The sequence below is a fragment of the Cornus florida genome, unplaced genomic scaffold, assembly GCF_030987335.1.
Source record: "Cornus florida cultivar Cherokee Brave unplaced genomic scaffold, ASM3098733v1 CherokeeBrave_3.0.0_Hap2_Chr06, whole genome shotgun sequence".
NCBI classification, from domain to species: Eukaryota; Viridiplantae; Streptophyta; class Magnoliopsida; order Cornales; family Cornaceae; genus Cornus; species Cornus florida.
Genome location: NW_026775576.1, coordinates 94,560,534 through 94,584,294, shown reverse-complemented (window position 1 = coordinate 94,584,294; position 23,761 = coordinate 94,560,534). Strand labels below are relative to the sequence as shown.

General features: G+C 34.9%; 2 protein-coding genes across 5 annotated transcripts; one reads left to right on the top strand and one right to left on the bottom strand.

Moving 5' to 3' along the window:
- Positions 1-307: 307 nt before the first annotated feature.
- Positions 308-4,930, top strand: LOC132313005 (S-adenosylmethionine synthase 2). Its single transcript, XM_059811606.1, has 2 exons — positions 308-540; positions 3,245-4,930. The coding sequence occupies exon 2, from the start codon at positions 3,247-3,249 to the stop codon at positions 4,417-4,419; it is 1,173 nt and encodes a 390-aa protein (XP_059667589.1). The 5' UTR covers positions 308-540; positions 3,245-3,246; the 3' UTR covers positions 4,420-4,930.
- A 246-nt stretch (positions 4,931-5,176) lies between these two features.
- Positions 5,177-22,132, bottom strand: LOC132313004 (uncharacterized). 4 transcript variants are annotated; one of them, XR_009483359.1, is made up of 15 exons: positions 21,421-22,131; positions 18,712-18,787; positions 18,525-18,614; positions 18,391-18,435; positions 14,302-14,382; positions 13,406-13,502; positions 13,178-13,233; positions 10,149-10,259; positions 9,924-10,060; positions 9,789-9,828; positions 9,090-9,152; positions 8,796-8,989; positions 7,489-7,983; positions 6,259-6,356; positions 5,179-5,691 (listed from the first exon to the last, which is right to left on the bottom strand). XR_009483359.1 is itself a non-coding variant. In XM_059811604.1 (14 exons), the coding sequence occupies exons 1-14, from the start codon at positions 21,891-21,893 to the stop codon at positions 6,353-6,355; spliced, it is 1,962 nt and encodes a 653-aa protein (XP_059667587.1). In that variant the 5' UTR covers positions 21,894-22,131; the 3' UTR covers positions 5,714-6,352. The 4 variants fall into 4 exon arrangements, 2 of the variants coding, with proteins under 2 accessions (XP_059667588.1, XP_059667587.1); XR_009483360.1 differs by lacking the exon at positions 7,489-7,983 and having other exon boundaries at positions 5,177-5,691; positions 21,421-22,132; XM_059811604.1 differs by lacking the exon at positions 5,179-5,691 and having other exon boundaries at positions 5,714-6,356.
- Between the last annotated feature and the right edge of the window lie 1,629 nt (positions 22,133-23,761).

Here is a 23,761-nt window from a genome sequence, read left to right as displayed (position 1 = left end):
AGATTTATACAAGGATTCATTCTCAAAGTTGGTCATATTTGAGATCCAATCATGAATTAGCCTCCAAACAATGTGTGGTGTATAGAGTAAATGTAGTTTATTAGGCATGGAAAAATAACACATTGGTTGGAGTAAGGAACAAATATATATATATACACACACACACACACACACACACACACACACATTAAATCCTCTTCCATCCAAATGTGGTGGTTGCACGAGATGGAGGAGGTGGCGCATTGACCACCCTGAATGTATTAAACAGAAGCCCTTACCAACCAACTTCACCCATCTGAGTGTGGGTGTGTGAAATGGGTGAGTGGGTCCCAAGTTCCGAATAGGGAGGTATAGTAAGGTGGTTGGAATAGATGGAACAACTCAACAGAAAGAGAGAGAGAGAGAGTCGCGTGACATGAGATATATATAAACTCCTCAATTCCTTCCCTCTCTTCTCACCCATCTTCTATTCTCTCTTTTTTCCTCCCCACGTTTTCGCTTCTTTGCCGCTCATCACAGATCCCATATTCACTCACAGAGGTACGTTGCTATTCACTTCCCTCTGTACTTATTTGGATTTAAAAAAAAAAAAAAGAAAGGTTATTGATTAGATTTAGATCTCATTTTCTTGATTTCTTCGATTAAGATCTTAAATTAGTGAACCCATACTATTCAGTTTCTCAAAGTTTCGCATTCTTGCATCCTGCATTTGGTTTTTAGATCTATTGTATGCTCATAAGATTGATGAACATTGAGGTGTTGGGAGGGTGGGGTGGACTCTATACTGACCTAACCTTTAGTATTATTTGTATGAAGTGACTGTTTTAGGAATTTAAATCTACCCTTTAGCATTATTTGTATGAAGTGATTGCTTTCGGGATTTTAACCTATTCTTTAGCATTATTTACACGGAGTGACTGCTCTCGGGATTTGAACCTACCCTCTCATACTTGAGAGCCCGACCATTTTTACCAATGCTCCAAGCAATGGCCACTTGCTTTAGATCTATCTTGCTGATGGAATTATTGCTTGGACATGATACGGTCCTATTTTTAGCATTATTTTGCATGAAGTGACTTTTTTAGACTTCTCTAGGAATTTGAACCCATTATCTCATTTTGTAATCTTAGGATTTGGTTGGTTTGTAATTATGGAAACAGTTTTCGAAAAACTGCTTGGTTAAGTTTTCTGAAAACTCAAAGTCATAAAAAGACCTGTTTTTAGAGAATAATATTTTATAGTACTATGTTTTTTTGAGTTTTTAAGAACTTTTTTTAGAATTACAAATCAAGCAAGCCCTTAGCATTTTTAGCAATGTACCAAACAATGGCTCCTTTTAGATCTATATATGTGATCGTGAATTTTGTGGTTAATTAAGTTGCCCATTGCCAGTTTTGATTTTCTTATGATGAAGTTACATTGAATCAGAGTTTAATGGATCACTATGGTGGTATTAACCAGAAAAATGAAGGTATTCTATTTAGTTTCCATGATTTAATTTTATTAGGTTGCAGAGCGTATTGGCATGTACAGTGTACTGAGCTGTGATCTAATAATTAATCCATTTGTGGTCACATGCACATAATGGATTATGATTAATCTATCTCTATGTACTACTTGGTACTGGCAAAAACTTGGATGAGATGTGAAACCCCTTTTTTATCTGGTACTATGTTTGATATGAAATACTTTTTAGTAAATGACAAGTGGATGAAAACTCTGCAGATTTAAATAAAGGGAACATAAAATGTAGGATTTATGTAGTTTTAAGGTTTGAAACTGCTTCTGTTTGTTCTATTTTGCTCTTTTGTTTTTTTTTTTTGTTTTGACCTTTTTCCCTTCTGAGTCAGTTAAAAGGAAAATATAATGACAGATAAATGAACAATTTGATCCTGATTTCCTTCAGAATAGTATACTGAAAATACTTCATTTACTCTGTTGAGCTGATAGGGATGTGGTTAAATAACAAGGACACATCATTTGTTACTGGCTAAAATAATAAATAAATTGAAAAACTCATTAAATCAAATTCTTTCGAGCAATTAATGGAACCAGATTGATTGGAAGATTTGATGAATGAGATAATCATAAAATCGTGAGATGAGTAGCGTCATGAGTAGTTTCCCAGTTTTTTAAGTTAGATTGATCGTATTTTTGCTATATTTTTGGCTTCGGCAACACTTCAATTCTTACCGTACTTTCTAGATTGCTGAGTTTGGGTATGTGTTGCGGTAGAAATTATTGCTAATCCATGGTAGCTTATGGTTTTATCTTTCTTATGAAGTTACCCTTGCACTGCAGAGAAATCTTTTACTGTAATGTATATATGCAACTTAATCTTCTACATAATGTTACAAACTGAAGTGTCACAAGAATTTGGACCTCGAAAGTTGAAATATTTAGTTCTTGTAGCATCATACAAACATTATGAAAGCTTAAATAAAAATAAAATAAATAGAAAAAAAAAGAAGAACAAGGTACCATGACAAATACAGTGCATGCATGCTTTCTACTTTTGTTCTAAACTACATATTATTTGTTTGTTTTTTTTCCCATGTTACATGGACTCTTTTAAAATCTCTGAAGTCTGTGTTGAGCACCTGACACTTGGACATATGAGATATGTGCATGACACTTTTGGTTTAACATGCGCCTAATAAGGACATTAAATAATATCTGTATTGAGCCATGTTCCCATGTCCTTTAGCTTGAATATTTGACATAGTCGCATACATACACCCAATACATAACCCTAAATCCATGCAAAATAGGTTATTTCTTATTTCACATGTACCCAAAGACAATTGTAAGACTCCAGTAAAATGCTGCTATGGAGGTACCACAAGCCATTTGGGATAAAAATGCTTAGTATTTGATCCCACGTTGCTCTCAATAGGAGGATGGTGCATTGATAGCACAAAAAAAAACCTTGGAAATTTGTAGAAGATTTACACAACAACTCAGTAAATTAGAGACTTTTAGACATAGTTTGAGCCATATTACTCTTCGAAGTAGAAGCAGTATATGGAGCAAGAATAATGTAGTTGTTTGGTCAATGGATTATAAGATTGTATGTGTTTCAACCAATAGCAATAAAAGCATATGTATTTTGCTTTTCTTTTTAGATTCTATTTATATTTTATACATTTAACTCCTCCTGGATCATTGCTATATCTTGAAATTTTAGTATTTTTATCTATTGGCAAAGAACTGACACATACTTTAATAAACTGTGTCAATCTAGATATGGAAACCTTCCTCTTCACCTCAGAATCAGTCAATGAAGGCCATCCTGACAAGCTCTGTGATCAAGTCTCAGATGCCATCCTCGACGCTTGCCTGGAACAAGATCCAGAAAGCAAAGTTGCCTGTGAGACCTGCACGAAAACTAACATGGTTATGGTGTTCGGTGAGATCACAACTAAGGCTAAAGTTAATTATGAGAAGATAGTTCGAGATACTTGCAGGGGGATTGGGTTCACATCACCTGATGTTGGCCTTGACGCTGATCACTGCAAGGTTCTTGTCAACATCGAGGCACAGAGCCCTGACATAGCCCAAGGAGTTCATGGTCACCTCAGCAAGAAGCCTGAGGAAATTGGAGCTGGTGACCAAGGTCACATGTTTGGTTATGCCACTGATGAAACACCTGAACTCATGCCTCTGACTCATGTCCTTGCAACCAAGCTTGGGTCCAAGCTCACTGAGGTGAGGAAGAATAAGACATGCCCATGGTTGAGGCCTGATGGTAAGACTCAAGTGACTGTTGAATACCGGAATGAGGGTGGAGCTATGGTCCCTATTAGAGTTCACACTGTTCTCATCTCAACCCAACACGATGAGACTGTCACAAACGAGCAGATTGCCAAGGATTTGAAAGAGCACGTGATTAAACCTGTCATCCCAGCCCAATTTCTGGATGAGAAAACCATATTTCACCTCAACCCATCAGGTCGGTTTGTCATTGGTGGACCTCATGGTGATGCAGGACTCACTGGTCGGAAGATAATTATTGACACCTACGGTGGTTGGGGTGCTCATGGTGGAGGTGCTTTCTCAGGGAAGGATCCTACTAAGGTGGACAGAAGTGGTGCATACATTGTTAGGCAGGCAGCCAAAAGTGTAGTGGCTTCAGGACTTGCCCGCCGTTGTATTGTGCAGGTCTCTTACGCCATTGGTGTGCCGGAACCATTGTCTGTGTTTGTTGACAGTTACAAGACAGGGAAGATTCCGGATAAGGATATATTGGCTCTGATTAAGGAAAACTTTGACTTTAGGCCGGGAATGATTGCAATCAATCTTGACCTCAAGAGAGGAGGCAACTACAGGTACCAGAAGACTGCTGCTTATGGTCATTTTGGCCGTGATGACCCAGATTTCACGTGGGAGACTGTTAAGATCCTCAAGCCAAAAGCTTGAGTCCGTGAAATAGACGGAAAATTCTTTCTGCAAACACATTTCCTGTTGCCATTTTATGGATGTGGAAGAATAAAGAGAGCTTCATTGCATACTTCATCCAACATTGAAGTGCTTTTTGTGAGGGTTCTGTGCGAGGCAGGATGATTGTTTGCTTTATATTATCACAGTTTTAGCAGCCCAGGGTGTTTGATTCACGTGTTCTCTTCCCTATCCCTTTTCTGCAAGTGCTTTTTTCAAAATCACCCTTCGGTTTGCTGAGGTTTTAACCCTTTCTTATCATTTAATTTCTCTCAATTTGAATTTATCAACAAGTTCTCATTGGAAATTTAAGTTGTTAAAATTGAAGGGCATTTGATTTTTTATTTTTATTTTTTTATTTTATTATTATTTTTTTTATGCCATACATGTGGGCCATTCTTATGTCTTAATCTTCTTGCGAAAGCAAGTATTAGCTGCTTATGCAGTTGCACTTTGCTTTATCAATAATCAAGACTACTTCAATGTTGGCACACTGGCTGCTTAATGTTTTATATTCCACTACTTGTACTTTTGATAAGCAATTGTTTATGAATAGTTCGGAACAATTTCATTTCAAGCTTGGCTCAAGTTTCTCCCTAAATAAACATTTCAAAACTCATTTAATAATTGAGCAGAATCCTAACATTGTTTTGGATACTATTATGTTTGGTAGCTCCAAACTGGATACTATTATGTTTGGTAGTACCGAAATGGTGCTCGGATTTAGAATTAAAAAAAAATTAATTCAAAATTTGTATTAAATTTCTCGAATAGCAAAATTATTTTCATAAAATGGGGATAATATCCGTGTCCCATGGTTCTAACTTTTGATTCAATTTCAAATAAATTCCAAACTTGGTCCAAACATTGAGGTTTCAATTCCGTGAAATTGTTTGTGTTCTATATTCTAGCAGAACAAACATTGACCTTCGTAAACTATATAAACACCTCAAGAAACAAAAGTACTTCTAGCTGGGCTGCAAAGAACATGAGGGGATCAAGTTGTTGCCATCATCACACAAGGCCATCCTCACAATTACAAAAATGATGCTGCCTCACGGACATCAATCATCCAACATATATAAATGGACCCTCCATTTTGTCAATAAATTTAGCTAGGGCACACAACATGCATCTTCAACACCGCAATGCAGTCAAGGCCGTCAAATCCATAACCTATAAAGTGTCGTAGTGCCCTCCTACATGTCACTGCAGAAGTCATCTTCAAGATTGGAACGCTTCTCTCCTGTACATCTGTTGCTCCAGCAAAACAAACCGCAAATTATTACAACTCCTTTTAATAGCCCACATTGTCCTCTAATAAGGAGCACAAGGATTATTGGTTAAAAATGAAGTATGAGAGTACTGATTTGACTTGATTCAATCAACAAATAAAAAACTCATGAAAAACCCAAAGGTAATTATTCCGACTTGATTGGAAGCAGCAGTACTCAGATTCCATCAAGTTGACTTGGAATCAAATGAAAACAATAAAATCTTACATTTTCAGGTTGTTTAATTTTAAACCTAATTTAGGGACACCATCAGTTGCAAGCGCATCCCACTTCATTAACTGACGAGCATTTATTGAATGTTTTGACCATAGTTAAACATAAACATTTATTTTTATATAGATATAAATAATCTGCACCCACCCCCCGAGTACATGCTTCAACAGGAATCACACAAGGGTAGATTAGAAACCACTGAAGTCTAGATTTTCTATACAATCTTGTTTAAGGAAATCCAAATGGACTACATTCCAAGTTCAACAAACCATCAAAATAACCCCAAAAACCAGTAGAGAGCAACCAAACTAACCAGTCTGCACTTCCAACGCTGAGTGACATGGATCCATATGTGGCGACAAACAAAAGAATAACATATAAGCCAGTCCCTTGCCCGATAAGAAAGGTTACCTGCAACAAAATTTAGGGCAGTAAGACTAAAGCAATAGTAATTGTTGTATTTATTATATTGATTCCCTCACATTAATCATGATCCAACCCAAGTATTCAGAGCAAGGCACATTGATAAAATTATTTCCAATATCACTCAACAATACGAAGCCTGATCTCATTTATCCGGGGTTGGTCAATTTAAATTATCACTTGAAAATATTTTTCTTGACAACATGATGGACTGCTATGAGAAGTTACAGAACCAAAAGCTACGCGTATGTTTGGACATCCCATAAGTCGTCAATGTTTCCATGGCTCTTTGAATACAAAAATCCATCATCTTTAAAACCAATATCAAATCTGAAGCCATCACCACGAATGACAATAAAAATGTTAAATGATGATATTCCAAAATTTTGAATTGGATGCAGGACAATCTTTAAAGGTTAGAATTCGATGTGGATCCTGAGGTGTTATGGGTTGTTATTTGGTGCACAATTTTAAAAACAGTGGTGGTTCAAAAGGTCTAAACATCTTTTAGTCATTTACATGATTTTTGTTGGCTATACAAGGTTTGGTAATTTGTGCATCATGTACACCATTGTCTACATTTCAGTGGGAAAAAATGAAAAACAATACAAAAAATGAAAAAAGCCTCGTAAAAGTTACATTGTTGTAGCAAATTTTAAAAGAGTCAACTGCCAAGTAATATTAAATGGAAAACAAAAGGGGGAAGAAAAAAGAAAGAAGTAAGCTTTGTATTGATCACGAACATAAACATTTAGAAACCTAACTTCTCCCAAACTTGACCAATAGAAACTAGAAAACTTTGGGTAGAGATTCTCAACTTTATAAGTTTTTTCAACATTCTTGTAATTGTTAGCGTGACCAATTTGATGAAAAAGAACTAACTCAGAATCATAGATAAATTAGTAGCAGCATCAATACGCAAGCGCGTGTGTGCTCACACACACACACAACCGTAAGATATAGCTCAGAGAAAAATGGAAGTTTAAGAGTTATAAGCAATTGACATAGCTGGACTGATTCTGTATATGACAAAAAAAGTCCACATAAATGAAGTGAAATTGGAAAAGGACACAGGAAGTCTACTGCAAAAAAGGGAGGGGGTGAAAGAAAGGAAAGTTACCTTTCCACATACTTGGAAGAAAAAAGTTGTATGCTGTCCTCACTCAAACAGCTGAGTAATCCGGTGCTTAAAGCATGTGTATACTTCACATCGCGAATAGGATGTTTCAGTGATTTGAGATGCTCAACGACCATTAAAGAAGGCAAATCTTGCAAGACCAATTCACCTGTTACTTCATCCCCATAAGCAAACAATGGGTTGTGGTTCTCTCTGTCTATAATTGCAGATTTTGGCAGTCGAATATCATTTACATTGGCATATGTAGATCCTAATATTTGATATCCTTTGCTACCCACTCTCTTATAAAGAACATGTGAGCCCCGCACTGCTTGCCCCATGAGAGAATTGGAAGGGGTAAGTGAAATTTGAGAAACAGCCATGTCACTAGACAACTCAACCTTAGGCCGGAATGAAGCAACAATGTCATTACCGCTAGGACAGTAAGCAAGAGATATACAAACTCCTTGATTCTTCGATTCAGGAACCAAAAATGGCCTTCAATAGAAGTTGATAAATTGTTAAATCATTCAATCATAAAGCAGATGGTATAACAAGGGGGGGGGGGGGGGGAGAGAGAGAGAAATTGACCACATAAACATTACTGCCATTCTTATGTTAAAAGGCACTCCGATTTGAATCACTTAGAAAAAGTTGGGTATTTATCCACGATGCAATTAAGCTCCAATTACTCCTGATATGAAGCATTTTAACTTAAAATGTCCATGGAAATTGATTTGATGTGTTTTTTGGTCAAGATTTGAATCTTTGCTTGTAGGAGGGAGTGTCAATAAAAATTGGAACATTTCTAAAGCAACAAAAGTGACGTTCAGTCACGGAGAGCTCTCTAATGACACAGAAACACTTGAATATAAGTGGATACATGTGTATGTTTTAGTTGGTGGCGGTGATTGGAGAGAGGGAGGCCACTTCTAGAAAGGTTGGCAATGTGTCGAGTGAAACAGTGACCCCATAGAATCGGAGAGGTCTGATGACACTATGGCTGCAAATTGTATGTGTAGAGAGTGAGATAACTGGAATTAAAGATCAAAGAATCAGCCAAGAGGGGGTACTTGGAGATGAAAAATATGTGCCGTTAAACCCCCATTTTTTGGCCAGGGAAACTATTTGCTAAGGAAGTTGATATCCACTATGCTTATTCAACTCAGTTTCTTCCCCCTTCATAAGGATGAGATGATTTCTAGAACGAATGAGAAATTCAAGATTTGCCATAACCATAAAGCTCTATAGTTAAATGATCAAAACAAGTACAATTATCGAGTTCAATACAAAGAAGTATATGGACAGACCTTTCTTCAACGCCACCAACGTTCCAATGACACAGGCCAACTGAAGAGGCGGTTAATAGGGTTCTAACACCAGGACAGAGAGTTAGATCAGGCGAAAGAGAGATCACGGTATGAATTGGGTTGCATGTCAAACCAACCATAGATTCAACAGGCCTCATAGTTTGTCGCATATCAAACACCATAAGCATGCCATTCTGCATTATTTAAAAATAAATAAATAAATAAAAATATATAGCTATATGAAATCACCACCCTAGATCATCAAAATCAGCAGAACACAATTGAGAATGGGACCTGTAATCCTGCGTACATATAATGTGAACTGTTGAGGTCCCATGAACATGACCAAGCAGCAGCCTGGAAAAACAACATTAAACAGGAAAATTACTTCTTTCAATCTAAAAAGAGGAAAAAATTTAAAAAGACTGTCTTTGATAACAACTATAACGATTTAAGAAACAAAATAACCAAAAAAAGAGGTCGAAAAGACTGTAATCGGCAAGATCTTAAATCAATAGGTGAAACAATGCTCACATTCACACATAGTAAATCATACTTTTGTTGGCCTCATAAATCAATAAACACATTTTTTTCCCTTCCTCACTTAGTATCATACATTGAAGGAAGGTTTTCCAGCATTTTCACAGCAGTTGCTATGGAATTACCCAATTATTGTACAAGGCCGACCACAGTCACATCGTAAATACATTTTTCCTTGCCTCATAAAGTACTAAACACGTTTCTCTTTCCCTGCTTTGAATCATAACTTGAAGAAAAGTTCTCTACAATTTTCACAGCATTTGCTAAGGAGTTACCTAACTTTGGCTCACACACAATCATTCAAAGTAAATCGGGTCCTGTTAACCGTAGCAATCATCCAGGACCAGAACTATGATGAAATGTACCATTTTTGGGGAACTATGATGAACCATAATCTAATATCCAGAAGTTTATTAATAAACATCAATATCATGACATGGGCAGAACTTTTACCGGTAAATCATAAGTAAGAACGATATTGTTGCTTTCTGTACTGAAACAAACAAAACAACAAACTAATATTACTTCCATGGAAGGAGAAGAATATACAAAAGAAACAGTTTCAAGAAGTATAAAGCTAAGAGCTACCTGATAACTGATAATTTCTTCCCCAAGGATGCCAGTAGTGCAAGTCTGCCATGAGGGGAAACACGCAAGTCCTTAACAGCTTTTGTATTGACAGGAAGCTGAATATTTTCTCTTTCATATGGAGCTATCAAGCTCATCTGCAAAACCAAGGTTTAAAAAACTTCAAGAGACGTTAAGAGCATATAGCCACTAATTTCACTTCATGACAAAGCCAAAAAACTTTACTTTGGTAAGCACATGCATTCCTCCAATTCCGGACAGTCTTCGGGCAATTATAAGAATTTGACTAGAAGCATCCACATCAAAGAATCGAGCACCATCTACCTGCAACTCTTTCTACAATATAATGACATTGTTCAGTTATACAAAGGCAACTGAAAAATGGTACTGGAACGATAACTTAACTCAAGAAATAAAACATATCAGAGGATCATGTAATAATAACAAGTGACGAGCGAGAAACCAGAAAAGCAACATTAATAGTAAGTGTTTGTGTATATAAAGCTGACACAAAACTTTAACTGATAATAAAAGCAGACTCAGAATTATCACTCGAACATCACCCAGAATCTGATCAAAAGTGACACAGAAGGAATGAAGCAACATTTTTGGACCTCTTTATCTTCCAAAACTCTATAAAGCTGACACAAAACTTTAACTGATAATAAAAGCAGACTCAGAATTATCACTCGAACATCACCCAGAATCTGATCAAAAGTGACACAGAAGGAATGAAGCAACATTTTTGGACCTCTTTATCTTCCAAAACTCTATAAAGCTGACACAAAACTTTAACTGATAATAAAAGCAGACTCAGAATTATCACTCGAACATCACCCAGAATCTGATCAAAAGTGACAAAGAAGGAATGAAGCAACATTTTTGGACCTCTTTATCTTCCAAAACTCCATTTCCTTTTATGTAAAGCGCGTTTAAAAATGTTTTAAAAACTTACAGGTGTTTGGCTGACTGTAAAATGTTTATATAAAACACTACTTACCAACAGGCCTGTGGCTTAGCGGTACCGGGCCCCTACTTCCCAAAGGGAGGTCAGGGGTTTGAGCCTCAGTGGAGGCATGTGTGTGTAAGTACCAACTAAAAAAAAAAAACTACTTTTGGGAAAATTAAAAATACTGTAAATTATATGAAAATGAAAGGGATTCCTTTTTTGCTAGTCATTTTTCTGAAGACACTTGGAGCTCAGGCCCAAACATTAAACATGTATATATATGTTTTTTTTTATATATATAAAATTTCATAGAAGGCACTCGGGAGCGCTCCCAAGGAATAGACAAAAATGCCAAAGGCAACAACTAAAGCTTTAAACTATCCACAAAATCCAAAAGATCCCCCAAAGATTTACAATTCCGCCTGTTAACCCAAAAGAATAAAGTATGCAATATAGTGTATTAGAGAGACCAAATAGGAGTCTCCTTGCCCTCAAAATGTCTCCTATTTTTCTCGTGCCACAAACCCCAAAGACAAAGAGGAGTGGTCCTCCAAACAACCTTGTCTCGGCTCCCCACTAGACAACCTTTCCAAGCCTCAATCAAATCCATCATGGTTCTAGGAAGCACCCAAACCATGCCAAAAACACAGACCAAACATCCCTTGCCACCGGGCAGTGAATAAGGAGATGATTCACTGATTCCTCCGTCTTCTTGCACATACAACACCAATTAGCCACGATTTGTCATCTCCTTCTAAGATTGTCAAGGGTGAGAATGCTACCGTGGGCTGCACACCAAGCAAAGAAGGCCACCTTCAAGAAGGCGACTAGAGCAGGGGCTGCTGCGGTGGTGGAGGCGGCGCAACCAGCGGCAGCACAAGCATGACATGCAGTGCTGGGAGAGGAGATATATTTGTATAGAATATCACCTATATATATATATATATATATAATAAATCTATATTTAATTTCTAACTTTCTGTTTAATACACAAACTATATCTTTAATCCAAATATTAATTATTTATCAAAATTTTAAAATGGTAAAGGTATTTCTGTCCAAGATATTATGGTTTAAATGGTAATTTCATATGGTTAATAGGGTTAATTATGTCATTTAGATGCATCTAAAGGCATTTTTGGAATTTCAGAGTTATATCTTTAACTGGACTAACTGTCAACTGGCGGTAGGGAAGGTCAGAGTAATTTCATGCAAAACCTCAAGGGAGGTTGACCACATTTTTCAAAAATCTTTTATGCAGTGTTGTTTTCTCCTACCTCAAGAGAGGTCAGAGTAAGTTACCCACAAAAATAATTAAACTGTGCAACAGAAACCAGTCAATATCAAAATAAAGGAAATTTTCAACATATTCAATTGGTTAGCTAAATCAATATACATATATCTTTTCAATTTGATATAAATTCAATTATATCAATATATAATTGGAACAATTCAAGATATGCAACACAACTAATAAAAAATTCTCTAAAACTGGAATATCAACTAAGAGGATCGGGCAAACTAATGTGCATAAATCCTTCAATATGCATTGTCTTAACCAAATTAAATGTGAAACAATAAAAACTACAATCATGTAGAACTTCAAAAATATATTATCTTAGACATTCAGAATCAAACACTACATTCAATTAATCTTAAGTAGCCAACTATAAATATATGAATTATGTCAAGTACTTTATTTAAACAATATGAACCATTAAATATGATTGTGATTTGATATAGAACATTCTAATTTAATAATCATTAAGAAAATGATATGAATAAATGATTAAAAAATTAAAAAAAAAAAGGTACTTTTTTTCTTTTTTAGCCTGGAGCCTACTAAAAACTGTGAATCTGAGGACTTTATGTGAGTGAGCATGACTGAAGAGAACTGGCAGTTGATCTTAATCCTAATTAAATTCAATCCCAGCATTAGCTCATCCTAAAAGAAATAAATAACTGATATTAATAAACTCAAATACCCGTGATACCTCAGCCACAGTTACGTGATCTACAATAGCTACGTAGTACCAGTAAACAAGAACTGTTAATTTACTATGGAAAGTACTGCATAACTTTCCCAAAATTACTCCTGCATTAGCGTCTTAATGTTTGTAACCCTACCATAAACTAAGTTAAATTCATACTTTTGTGCCTAAAAATAGAAAAGTTTTATTGTCTCCCAAGTATAACTGTCATGATTCACAAATGAAGATATATCAAATTTGTAGTAGATTTTCTTTCTTTTTCTTTGTTGAGCAAAGGAGATATACATTAGAAGAAAACAAAGAAAATGACAAACCTGCAATATAAAGCTGCTAGAGGATCCTTGCCTGCCAAATTCTTGATCATTATGTCCTATTAGACATGTAAAAAGGATCAAAATTTTAATCACAAATCAGGATATAGTAACATATCATTACCATGGAATAAATCACGCAAAAGGGAAAAAATAAATAATCCAAAACAAGTAAATAATTCAAATATCTCATCCATCAAGCAAACATTTTTCATCTAAAGGAATTATTACCGAATATCACTTGTTCTTGACAAACCCCACTTGCAGTGAATGATCCCAGTGGCCTGCTTTGTGAGTCTTCCAACAAACGCTCCAAATAACTTGACCTCTGAACCACAAATTTAAAATTGAATAATATGTTACAAAACGAAAAGAAAAAAAATGGAAATAGCTCCTTTTAAGCCCAAAAGTTAATGCTTAATATTCTGAAAACATATCCAGATATTAGAAGGGAAAAAATCTACAAATAAGCAATAACATACAAAGGGACAAATAAGGGGGAGAAAATATAAAAATAATAATAACAAATAAATAATCTGGTCAACAAGGTGCACAAGGACCAGTTACATCTTCTTAAAAAAGAGTGCGGCGGAAAGGTAAATGTTTGGATGTGTGGTAATACAAGAAAGGATAAATTTATAAGTTCATGGGACAATTGAGTAGCATTTATTGGAGATAAATAAGAGACAATCGATTAAGATAGTTTGACAATATGCGGCAAGGACCAATAATTGCGAGGAAGAAGCAGTCTACATTGGGGGATGCTGAGGGTAGAGGAAGACCAAACCTAATATGGATTCAGTTGATAAAAAAAGATAAGAGAGTGTCTGAACTGACTGAAATTATGCCCTAAGGTAGAGTAGAATACAGAAAAATGATTTATATTGTGATACTAAATAATTGGAAAAAGGCTGAGTTGAGTCAACTAAACTAGAATATGGAAGCCAAGGATTAATGTCAGCACAGTCAGGATATGCAATACATGCAAATTGCAGTGAATCACACTAGAAACATTTTCAAGGAATAAAAAACTGAAGGCAATATCCATAGTACTTCTTGATGCTGAAAAATGTGGGGAAAATGTTCAATTACATCCAGAAAGGAATCGCAAATAAAACTAAACATGCCTCCGTAAGTTGGTTTATTTTTAGGCACAGATCAGCTTCTTTCCTCTGCCACTCAACTTCTTTCTTACACCATTGAGCATCCTGCACACACAAGTGCCACATCTATCAGTAAAAATGCAAGGAAAATGGAAATGAAATCCTTGAAGTAAAGATTGCATTGCTTTGAAAATGGTATCATGGACAGTAGTCACAAAATAATTTGCAATATTGGAAACATTATTTAACAGAAACAAAGGAATCCATAGAACAGAACACCAAAACAATTTTTTATTATTATTTTTTTCTCCGTTTTAAGGGGGAGGAGGAGGAGGGGGAAAGTGTCAATCTCAAACCATATAGAATGTGCAAGTAAATGGGTTTGCCCCAAAAAACCACAAACTTAATTTGTTACACCATCTTCTTTAACCTCAAATACAATAACACATCTCCTACCTCAAAAACAAATCTGCTACCTCAAACAACTCTTTTACAAGGCCTCAGAGCTTAAAATAAGAAAATTTACTTGAAGGTTTGCTATCGCAAAACATCAGAAAAATAAGAAGTTATACAACAATTGTCAAAATCATCTCATGCAAAATATATAACACCATCCTTTTGAAAAAAAAGAAGGATCTAAGAGGCATGGACATGGACACGATATGACACGGATACGCCAACACGTCAAATTCTTTAAAAGTAGGACACGACGTGGACACAGATAATATAAATATAAATTTTCGTCTACAAATCTATTGAATGAGACGATCATAGAACTTCAATTAATTTATAAATTCTATACTAAAGTTACATAAGTTAGAAAATGACAGTATTCGAATATCAAAAAGAAAATGTTATATTTTATACGATATTACTATCCTATCTTATCATAGTTATGGTTTTTGTTCCTTAGAAGTTGAACACTTTGACGTATGTTGTTTCTAGGACTGTCGTGTATTTGTTTTATATAAGACAAAAAGTGTAGAATGTGTTGGTAGAGTTTCCGGAATGGGTTGACCAAGTGACCGAGATGTGTCGACCAAGTGCCCAAATAATAAAATTGATTTAAAATAATGGACACGGCCAGGTATTCTAGGCTAACTTGGTCAACTTTTTTTTGGTTCTGAACCCTCATCTCGTAAACATATAATGACAAGTATGTGCTACAGGGAACAATATTATAATGAGTTATTTTAGCCAAAAACAAAAGAATTAGATGGAAGGACTGATCCCCATCCAGCCATAGATACAGCAGTTAAAAGTCATATAAAATACCATGACTTTGTTGTACCAGTTAAATGGCAAAGTTAATACAACCGGACATTAAGTAATAGAATTGCTGAGCTCCAAGTCCATTAGGGCCATTTAACAGCCATTAGGACTTAAGAGTCACAGCAAACTGTAACAGTTGCTGCACACGGAGGCCATGGGGGTTCATAATGGATGAAGGCTATCTAAGGTCTTAAAAAATCATTTAAGCTCCTTTTATCTTCTTTAATGGTCAACAACTCGATAACCTCTAAAACCTTGCCTGTAAAATGTATCTATTCTCCAAATACCATAAACACGACAACTAAGCATAGTTCTCTATTAAAAACTTTAATAGTTGAATTGATAATTAAGTTTCAAAAGCTTTGGATTTTTTTCCCAACTTGAGTAGATTCAGGAAATCTAATCCAATTTTATTGTTTCTATGTGGAGTTAGATCTAGAAGAAGTTGTAGTGAATTGAGTTGCGACCTGCATATCTACAATCTATAATTTCAACTTCCCATGAAGGTAATATTTTATAATTTTATTCTCTTCTTCTATAATAAATAATTATCCAGATCCAATCCATGTAATGTTGATTTTTTATCAACGATCAATTATTATAATTTTAATGATTTAATATTTTATAAAAGATAATATTTATATATTTTTTCATTTTCCAGTATTTTTGTTTTAAATCACTTGTTATTTTCTCATTTTTTAATTTTACATTTATAGAGCCATTTATTATATATTGTCAAGGTTAACAATTATCACAAATTCCATGTTAAATACTTTGATTAGATAGCATTCAATAATCTATTGATACTGAATAAAATGTTTATTAGAAAATAATAAATAGAAAATACTAATAAACTAAAGATATTAATAAATTAATTACCTACTAGCTACTAGTTAAAAATTTAGTAATTTATTAGATATTATGTGGATACTTGATAGTATTTAATATCATATATATAAATAACAATAAATGATAACATTATATTTTATTAAATATCAAATATTTAAATTACTTCCTCTGTCCCAGAATTCTTGGGCTGTTTGGGGAATCCAAATTTTTATCGTATTGGTTTATTGTATATATAAGAGTGAATTTACAAATTTATCCTTGTTAAAAGATAAAATAGTACTCCATAGTTATTGCACTTATTTAGTTAAAAGGATAGTTTGGGAATGTTATATAAAAAAGAACATGAACTTTTGGAATGGGACATGTATTTTGAGACATCCAAAAATAGAAAGATGGACAAGAATTTTGGGACGGAGGGAGTACTAGTTAGTACTCGCTAGTTGTCAACTTGGCAATTATAGTGAAAAACAAAATTATTGATTTAAAACACATATAATTGTTATGTCAAATAGTCACTATTTGGTTTATAATTTAGAGTACATGATTGACATAGAATATGTAATTTTCATTCCAAATTTAGAAATGACACATCAAATATTGGAAGAGAATATTAATCTGAGTGGTAAATTTGATTGGACTCCCCTCCAGCACCTCAATTATTGGGACAACACTGGGATATGACCCTTTTTCTCTACATATTGGTTGGACTGCTGCAGACATCCTTATAGCAACAGAAATAAGGTTGATTGCAAACTTTGAGGGAAGATTATTGAAGGTGGATCACAGGCTTAAAGGAACACTTGACACTTTAAACAGGAATTATGATACCTTGTGAATGCCTTTCCAAAGAAGCTAGGAATTGGGATAGAAATAATAAAACATCTTCAAGAGAATAAGGAGAGCGAAACAAAAAAGGAGAGAAGAATTAGAGTCTCAACTAGGGGGACTAGTGATGAAGATGTGTGTGAAGTCTTTAGTGACTCAAGAGATGACCTACGCTCAGATATAAAGATAATAATAGCTTGACAAAAAAAAATTTGAAGCCACAACAAAAATATGAGATACAACAGCTCAGAAGAGCAACTGGAACCAACTCATCATATACTGCAGGAGGCAAATCGCGCCGTTCTTCTAAAGGTTCTAGTGCAGCGTTAGTGAAAAGTAAGCAGGTCAAGGTAGACCTGGAGATGGTAGAGGCATCACATCTTGGTCTAGTCGAGCACATAATGCTCGTGATGCTGTTGGGAATGGCCGTAAATGGATTAATAATGATAGCCTTGAAAATAGGTTAAAAGCACCGGATCCAGAATTGCAAAGGAGGAAGTTCTCCAAGCAACCAAAATTAACCGAAAACTATGAAGATGTTGAGGAAGAAATTGGGGGGATGTAGTGTCCAAGTTTATACTCCTTAATAATGTACCTTTCCATTTATGGATGCAGTCCATGCTTAATATTGCTACAGAAGTGGGAAAAGAGTGAAGGGAACTAATGCTCATGAGGCCTGGAAGCTTTACATTGCAACATAAATATGTTGCTGTGAGATAACAAAGAAAGAAAATAACTTTGAGGACATACGAAGAGAGAGAGGTGTAACTTCATGTGAAAATGGTTGAAGGATTGGAGGATTATGACTAGGAAAAACATTATAATCTTCTTAGTAAATTGTACCAAGGGTACAGTATTTCAAAAGTCAATTCATAAGTCAAGCGGACATGCATAATAACTTCAAGGAAATGGAAGAAAACCAATGCCACTACTGGCACTTCCACTTGCGCAACCATTAGCACCACAGGTCCACAACTATGACCATCCAAAGTTTCTAAAAGCAGCACCATCCAATCTGCTAAAGCCAACTACCCCAACTGCACCGTGATGCCTCAAATTTCAGTCCCGTCAACTATTTACAGACAGTATATAAAAGAATTACCAGGATAAAAGAAAATCCTGCAGCCGTTAAACCAGCAATTGAGTTGACTTGTACTTTTTTCTTACCTTCTTCTCAAGAGAAACACATACAGCTTCAAGAGATCTAACTTTCTGCAGTAAAAAATAAAAAATAAAAAGATTCAATTTAATAAAATTATAAGCTTGTGCCAAAAGATTATCTCAACGAGATTAAATATCACCTTCTGTAATTCTTGATCAACAACAACAATTTGTGATGCATAAAGCACTCTAACATCCTTCAAGGAGCATTTCCTGTTGCATTGAGGACACTGGGAGAAGGAAATTTTTGACAAGAAAAGAAATATATATAAAAAAATTTATCTTGATTGTTTGGAAAACAGGGAAATAAGTAATAACAAAGCATACCTTCCTTGAATTTCTACATTGTTTAAACCATTTGTTTATACAAGATAAACCATATAAGTGGCCGCAAGGAAGACAACTGCACTCCTCAAACCATATAATTGGATGAAAAGGAAAAAAGGTTACGTATCAAAATAACCATAACAATAATAATAATAATAATAATATGTAGATTAACAAATTGATGCTAAGTGAAGCAATTTTAAAATGCAATTCTCAAATGAAAATGAATGTGCAATACAACTTTTAACCATCCAATATGTACAGTAATATGAACATAAATGATAACAATAACAACAAAAAGTGCCTTTTGCCTATATACATAAATCGTATTTTTCATCATATTATACTTTATCTAAGGTCATTTTTTTATTTTTTCGATAAGTTACTTTATCTAAGGTCATAACCTCAGTCAAACCAAAAAGGGCTAGCCCAATGCACAAGGCTCCCGTTATTGCGGGGTCTGGAGAGGGTCAAATGTACGCAGCCTTACCACCGCATGGAGAGGCTGTTTCCGATTTCGAGTCTGTGAGGTAACAATGGTACCTCAGTCAAAACACGTCATCATATCTTTCCTTACTAACTCTACCATGTTAATTTTGGTTTTCCTCATCTCAAATGAAAATGTAAGCTTTTTGTTTCATCAAACATCATTATATACACTTCCGGCATTCAAGGCAGATATGAAATAAAACACCATGAGGCACCCTATCATTAACAAGATTCACATCTTAGCTTTGTTGTCATTCTGCGGCTTACATCATATATCCCTTCACCATCAGTCAGGTCTGTGAAAAATGGTGTGAAAAGACAAGGTCAATCAATTTTGAAAGTTTGATCCTATATGCATTTTGAAGTTGGGAAAAACTCGATTCAACTTGTCTAAATTATTGGTGCTTAACAAAGCTGGTTATTTGGACTTCTTGCAAACTGAAGAAACAAAAAATATAAGGTTTCTACTTCTCTTTTTTTATCAACATTCCATAGTACCACCAAAGGGCCTCTAGCCCAATGGTATAGCCTCCCAATCCTCAAAGAGGAGGGGAGGGGTTAGTGCCCCAGCGTGGGCAAAAGCGTGTGTGAGTACATAACTGATCCAAAAAAAAAAAAAACATTACACAATACCGCACCTTATTCTAGGTCTATTTACACTACAATTTCAGCAATGCAGATGGTGGCAACTGTGATTAAAAAAACTAAAAATATAAAAATAATAATAATAATAATAATAATAATAAACCTAATTTGCTCAACACATCAAACTTCTGTAAGAATTCTTGATAGATTGGTGCTGATACTACAACTGATAAAAGAACAGACAGAAGAAAAATTAAGTGAAAGAAATCTTCTTCCTCCTGCCCCAATAAAGTAATTGACAAAAACTCCAAGATGATTTAAAGTTTAGAACAAAAATACTAAAAAGTATAGAAGATTTCCAACAAAATTCCTAACAGGAACTGAAGTAGATAAGATTTCCTACAAAATTCCTAACATGAACTGCGATGGCTTACAGAACTAGGGACAGTGTTTGAAAAGTTGGAAATAGAACTGCTCCAATATAGAAATTGCAGGGACAATCACAAAAGACAGAAAATGTTTTAAAAGGTCATCAAATTTCATGGGAGTCCTAAAATTGTTCCAGTTCCAAATTCATGGTAAGAGGAATGTTTTCCTCATAGCTGCTTCTTCTAGATCGCAGGATTTTTAGCATAGCCTAGTACGGGGCCATCAAGGAAAATAGTCAATCCACATCGAACCAACACAAAACAGCCAGAAGGCCTGAAATACATAACATAGACTAGTATATTTTTGTCAAGACTTAAAGTGCTTGTTTGTCTTCGCACTCCATCCTTAGTAAGCAACATTTTTAAATGTTCCTTAATACAAATTAATTCCAAGTTTTTAATAAAACATATTAAACTGAATCTAGTCCATATACTTCAATACTCCCAAATCATTCTCACACATTGAGATCTTATGAATGAATCCTGCATAAGAAGCAAAAAAATTTCAAACAATTCTACTCAAGTAATAACAAATTTCATTCTTCATATATATAGATCCCTGGTCATCTTCGACAGTCCTCATTATTCCCCCAGCCATTCCTGAATTTCAGTTTGAATGCCAACTAATTCCTTAAATCAGAATTTGTTGCTACGCTGCATAGGTTCAATGTATATATGCCAAAATTAAACTGAGGAAAAGCAATAGTGTACAAGGAAAAGAGTAAACCATTCGAGAAAGTACATCTCGAATCTTGCTTTAAATTTTACTTCCTATGTCTATGTGAACTCCCAGTATTATCGTTTCTAGACCATTATTATGAAAAATTCCTGAAATTCAAAATTGATCACTCGCCCACCACCTCCTTCAATTCAAAGCTTCACCACGCATACAACCATGTGTTGAGACTACATAAAAATCTAAGTCTACGTTTATATGGTATCATATGGGTCATTGCTTGATGCAATGGCAAAGGCTTACAAGCACGAAGAATTGGGTTCAGGTACGAGATCAGTCACTATAGTACCAAAAATTCCCAACCAACTCACATGGGTGGGACCATTAACACTTGTGTTTATTATACATAGCTCTGTAATTTTTCCAAATTTTTAAAGATTTAAATTTTCTAATTTAGAAAAGTTCCTGAATCCAAATAGTTGTCTAGATTTAGTAATTTATGAGGAAATAAATAATGAAGCAAACTCGCACCAGATTTGATGTTCGCCACCGTTGGTCCAAACTTCCATGCAAATAGGGCAAAACAGACCATCAATTTCACTCCTATTCCACTCCCCTCCACTCGAATTCTCTCCATCTTCAACTCTATTACACTGGGACGATGATGTCTCACCCCCTCCCATTCTTCTCTGACTATCTTCATTCTCTTCAACAACATTCTCCGAACTCCGACCAATTACAGGTGCTGGTGAAACCCTAGGTGCCGGTGAAACCCTAGGTAAGACTTCCGCCCGAGGGGTATGTAAATAGTCTTCTTCGTGTGGGTCGTCCTCTTCTCCTTCATCGTTTTCTTCATCCTCTTCTTCGTCCTCGTCTTCGACAACAATGTCTTGGTCTTCGATAACAATGGCTTGGTCTTCGAGGAACTGTTGGATTTGATCGTACATTACTTCTTCTTCGTCGTCGTCGATGCGCTGTGCGTCGTTTGGGAAGTGACCCGCCATTGGAACACCGGAATTTCTTCTTTCTCGAAGAGCAAAAGCAATCGACCTATCGATCTGTGCGTATATAATACGAGTAGTATACAGTATATATATTCTAGAGAGAGAATAAAAGGGTTTCAGAGTTTCGGTGGTTCCTGGGTTTTAGCGGTTTCGCCTTGCGATTCAGCGCCTCTCTCTTTTCCAATCTCACTTTTGAGAAAGCTGTGGTGACGTGGATTTGATTCTCTTCTAAAAACAGTGCCATCATATAGATAAGTGTAACCGGCATACATTTGTCCACTTATCTGAACACTTTTAATGTCTTGTTTGGATTGCATTTCGAAAAACAGTTCAAGAACAAGTTTTAGTTTTTTTAAATTTCAAACCAACTTAGTTAAGAAAATTTACAAAACGAGAAAACAAAAATTCATAAAACTTACTGAATAAAAGTTACACAAATACAATATATAAAGTTTAATTAAAATTTGACTAAATTTAAATACAATAGAAAAGTTACATTAATTACTTCAAGTGTTGAGTTGTACAAACATTAATTTTAGTCATACATAACCAAAACAAAATATTAAAAAATTACACAAATAGGTAATCAAAGCAAAACATTGGAGAATTATAAAAATAACTTCATCTAGCATTGCCTCTGAATAATGCCCACATTTGATTTGTTAGATGAGTTCTAACAGCTCCCATTTGGGTGCACCATCATCAGATAAATTAAGTGCATTTACTACACCAAATGCTTTTTGGTACCTTGAATTTAAAGGAATCTTTGTACTCCTGCGTCAAATTCAAATGCATACAATCTATAAGGTCATCAAAATCTTCATTTGAATCACTAGACGATGTGTCACTCCAATCTATGTCCATCTTGATTTTCCAAGAACCTCGACAAAACAAAGTTTATGTGCTATAATTAAACTAAAAAATTGAAGAACAGTTTTTTGTAACTCCCAAAACAAAAAACTGTTTTTTGTAAACCCTTTTTCAGCAATGAAAGGAGTCAAAATATCACATTTTTTTCCTTCCTTTTTTACTGGGGATAATAAACAATTTTAACAAAGCATGACCTATAATTAAACTTTCACAACTATCTTACACAGAATTTCCTTCATGAGTTTCTAGTTTAGTTGCAATAAATTGCATTGTTAAACTTCTTGGAAATGGCTAATGGATATTTAAAGGTACAATATCAACATTGGAAGAAAAGTGTTGTGGCACTTTTAAACTATATTTTACTGGCATTTTTTCCTTTGAATATTTTATGAACCAGTAAACCATCACAAATCAATCTAGTGACAATTATAACACATTATTCACATAGGTTTGTTAAGCCCAGCTAGTTTGCAGCCACACAGGCAACACTCAATCCCTTAGGACTCTCCATCTCCATGGCATAAGTAAAATTGATTTCTAAAGTCTTCCATATTTGTGTGGAGATTGTGGAGTATTGTAGGGAAAGTTGAAAGATTATAGAACATTAGATAACTTATAGAGATTTCTAAAATATTTGGGAGTTATGTAAGTTGAAAATATCTATGATATTTATGTGGAGAGTTCTAGTTCTAAATAGTAGAATTTAGCCTAGCCACTTAATTGTAATGGGCCTACCTATATATATATATATATATGTGTAGGATCAGGGACGAAGCCAATGAAGGGCCAGGAGAGGCACCTGGCCCCGCCTTCTATAATATATGTAGTAATTTTTTATATTTTTTCTATATATATGAAAAATTATATATAGTGCCCCTCCTGGCCTGGTCCCGCCCTCTATGATATATGTAGTATTTTTTTTTTATATTTTTCTATATATATGAAAAATTTTATACAGTACCCCTTCAAATTTTGTAGTTTCTAAAAAACTTAAATTT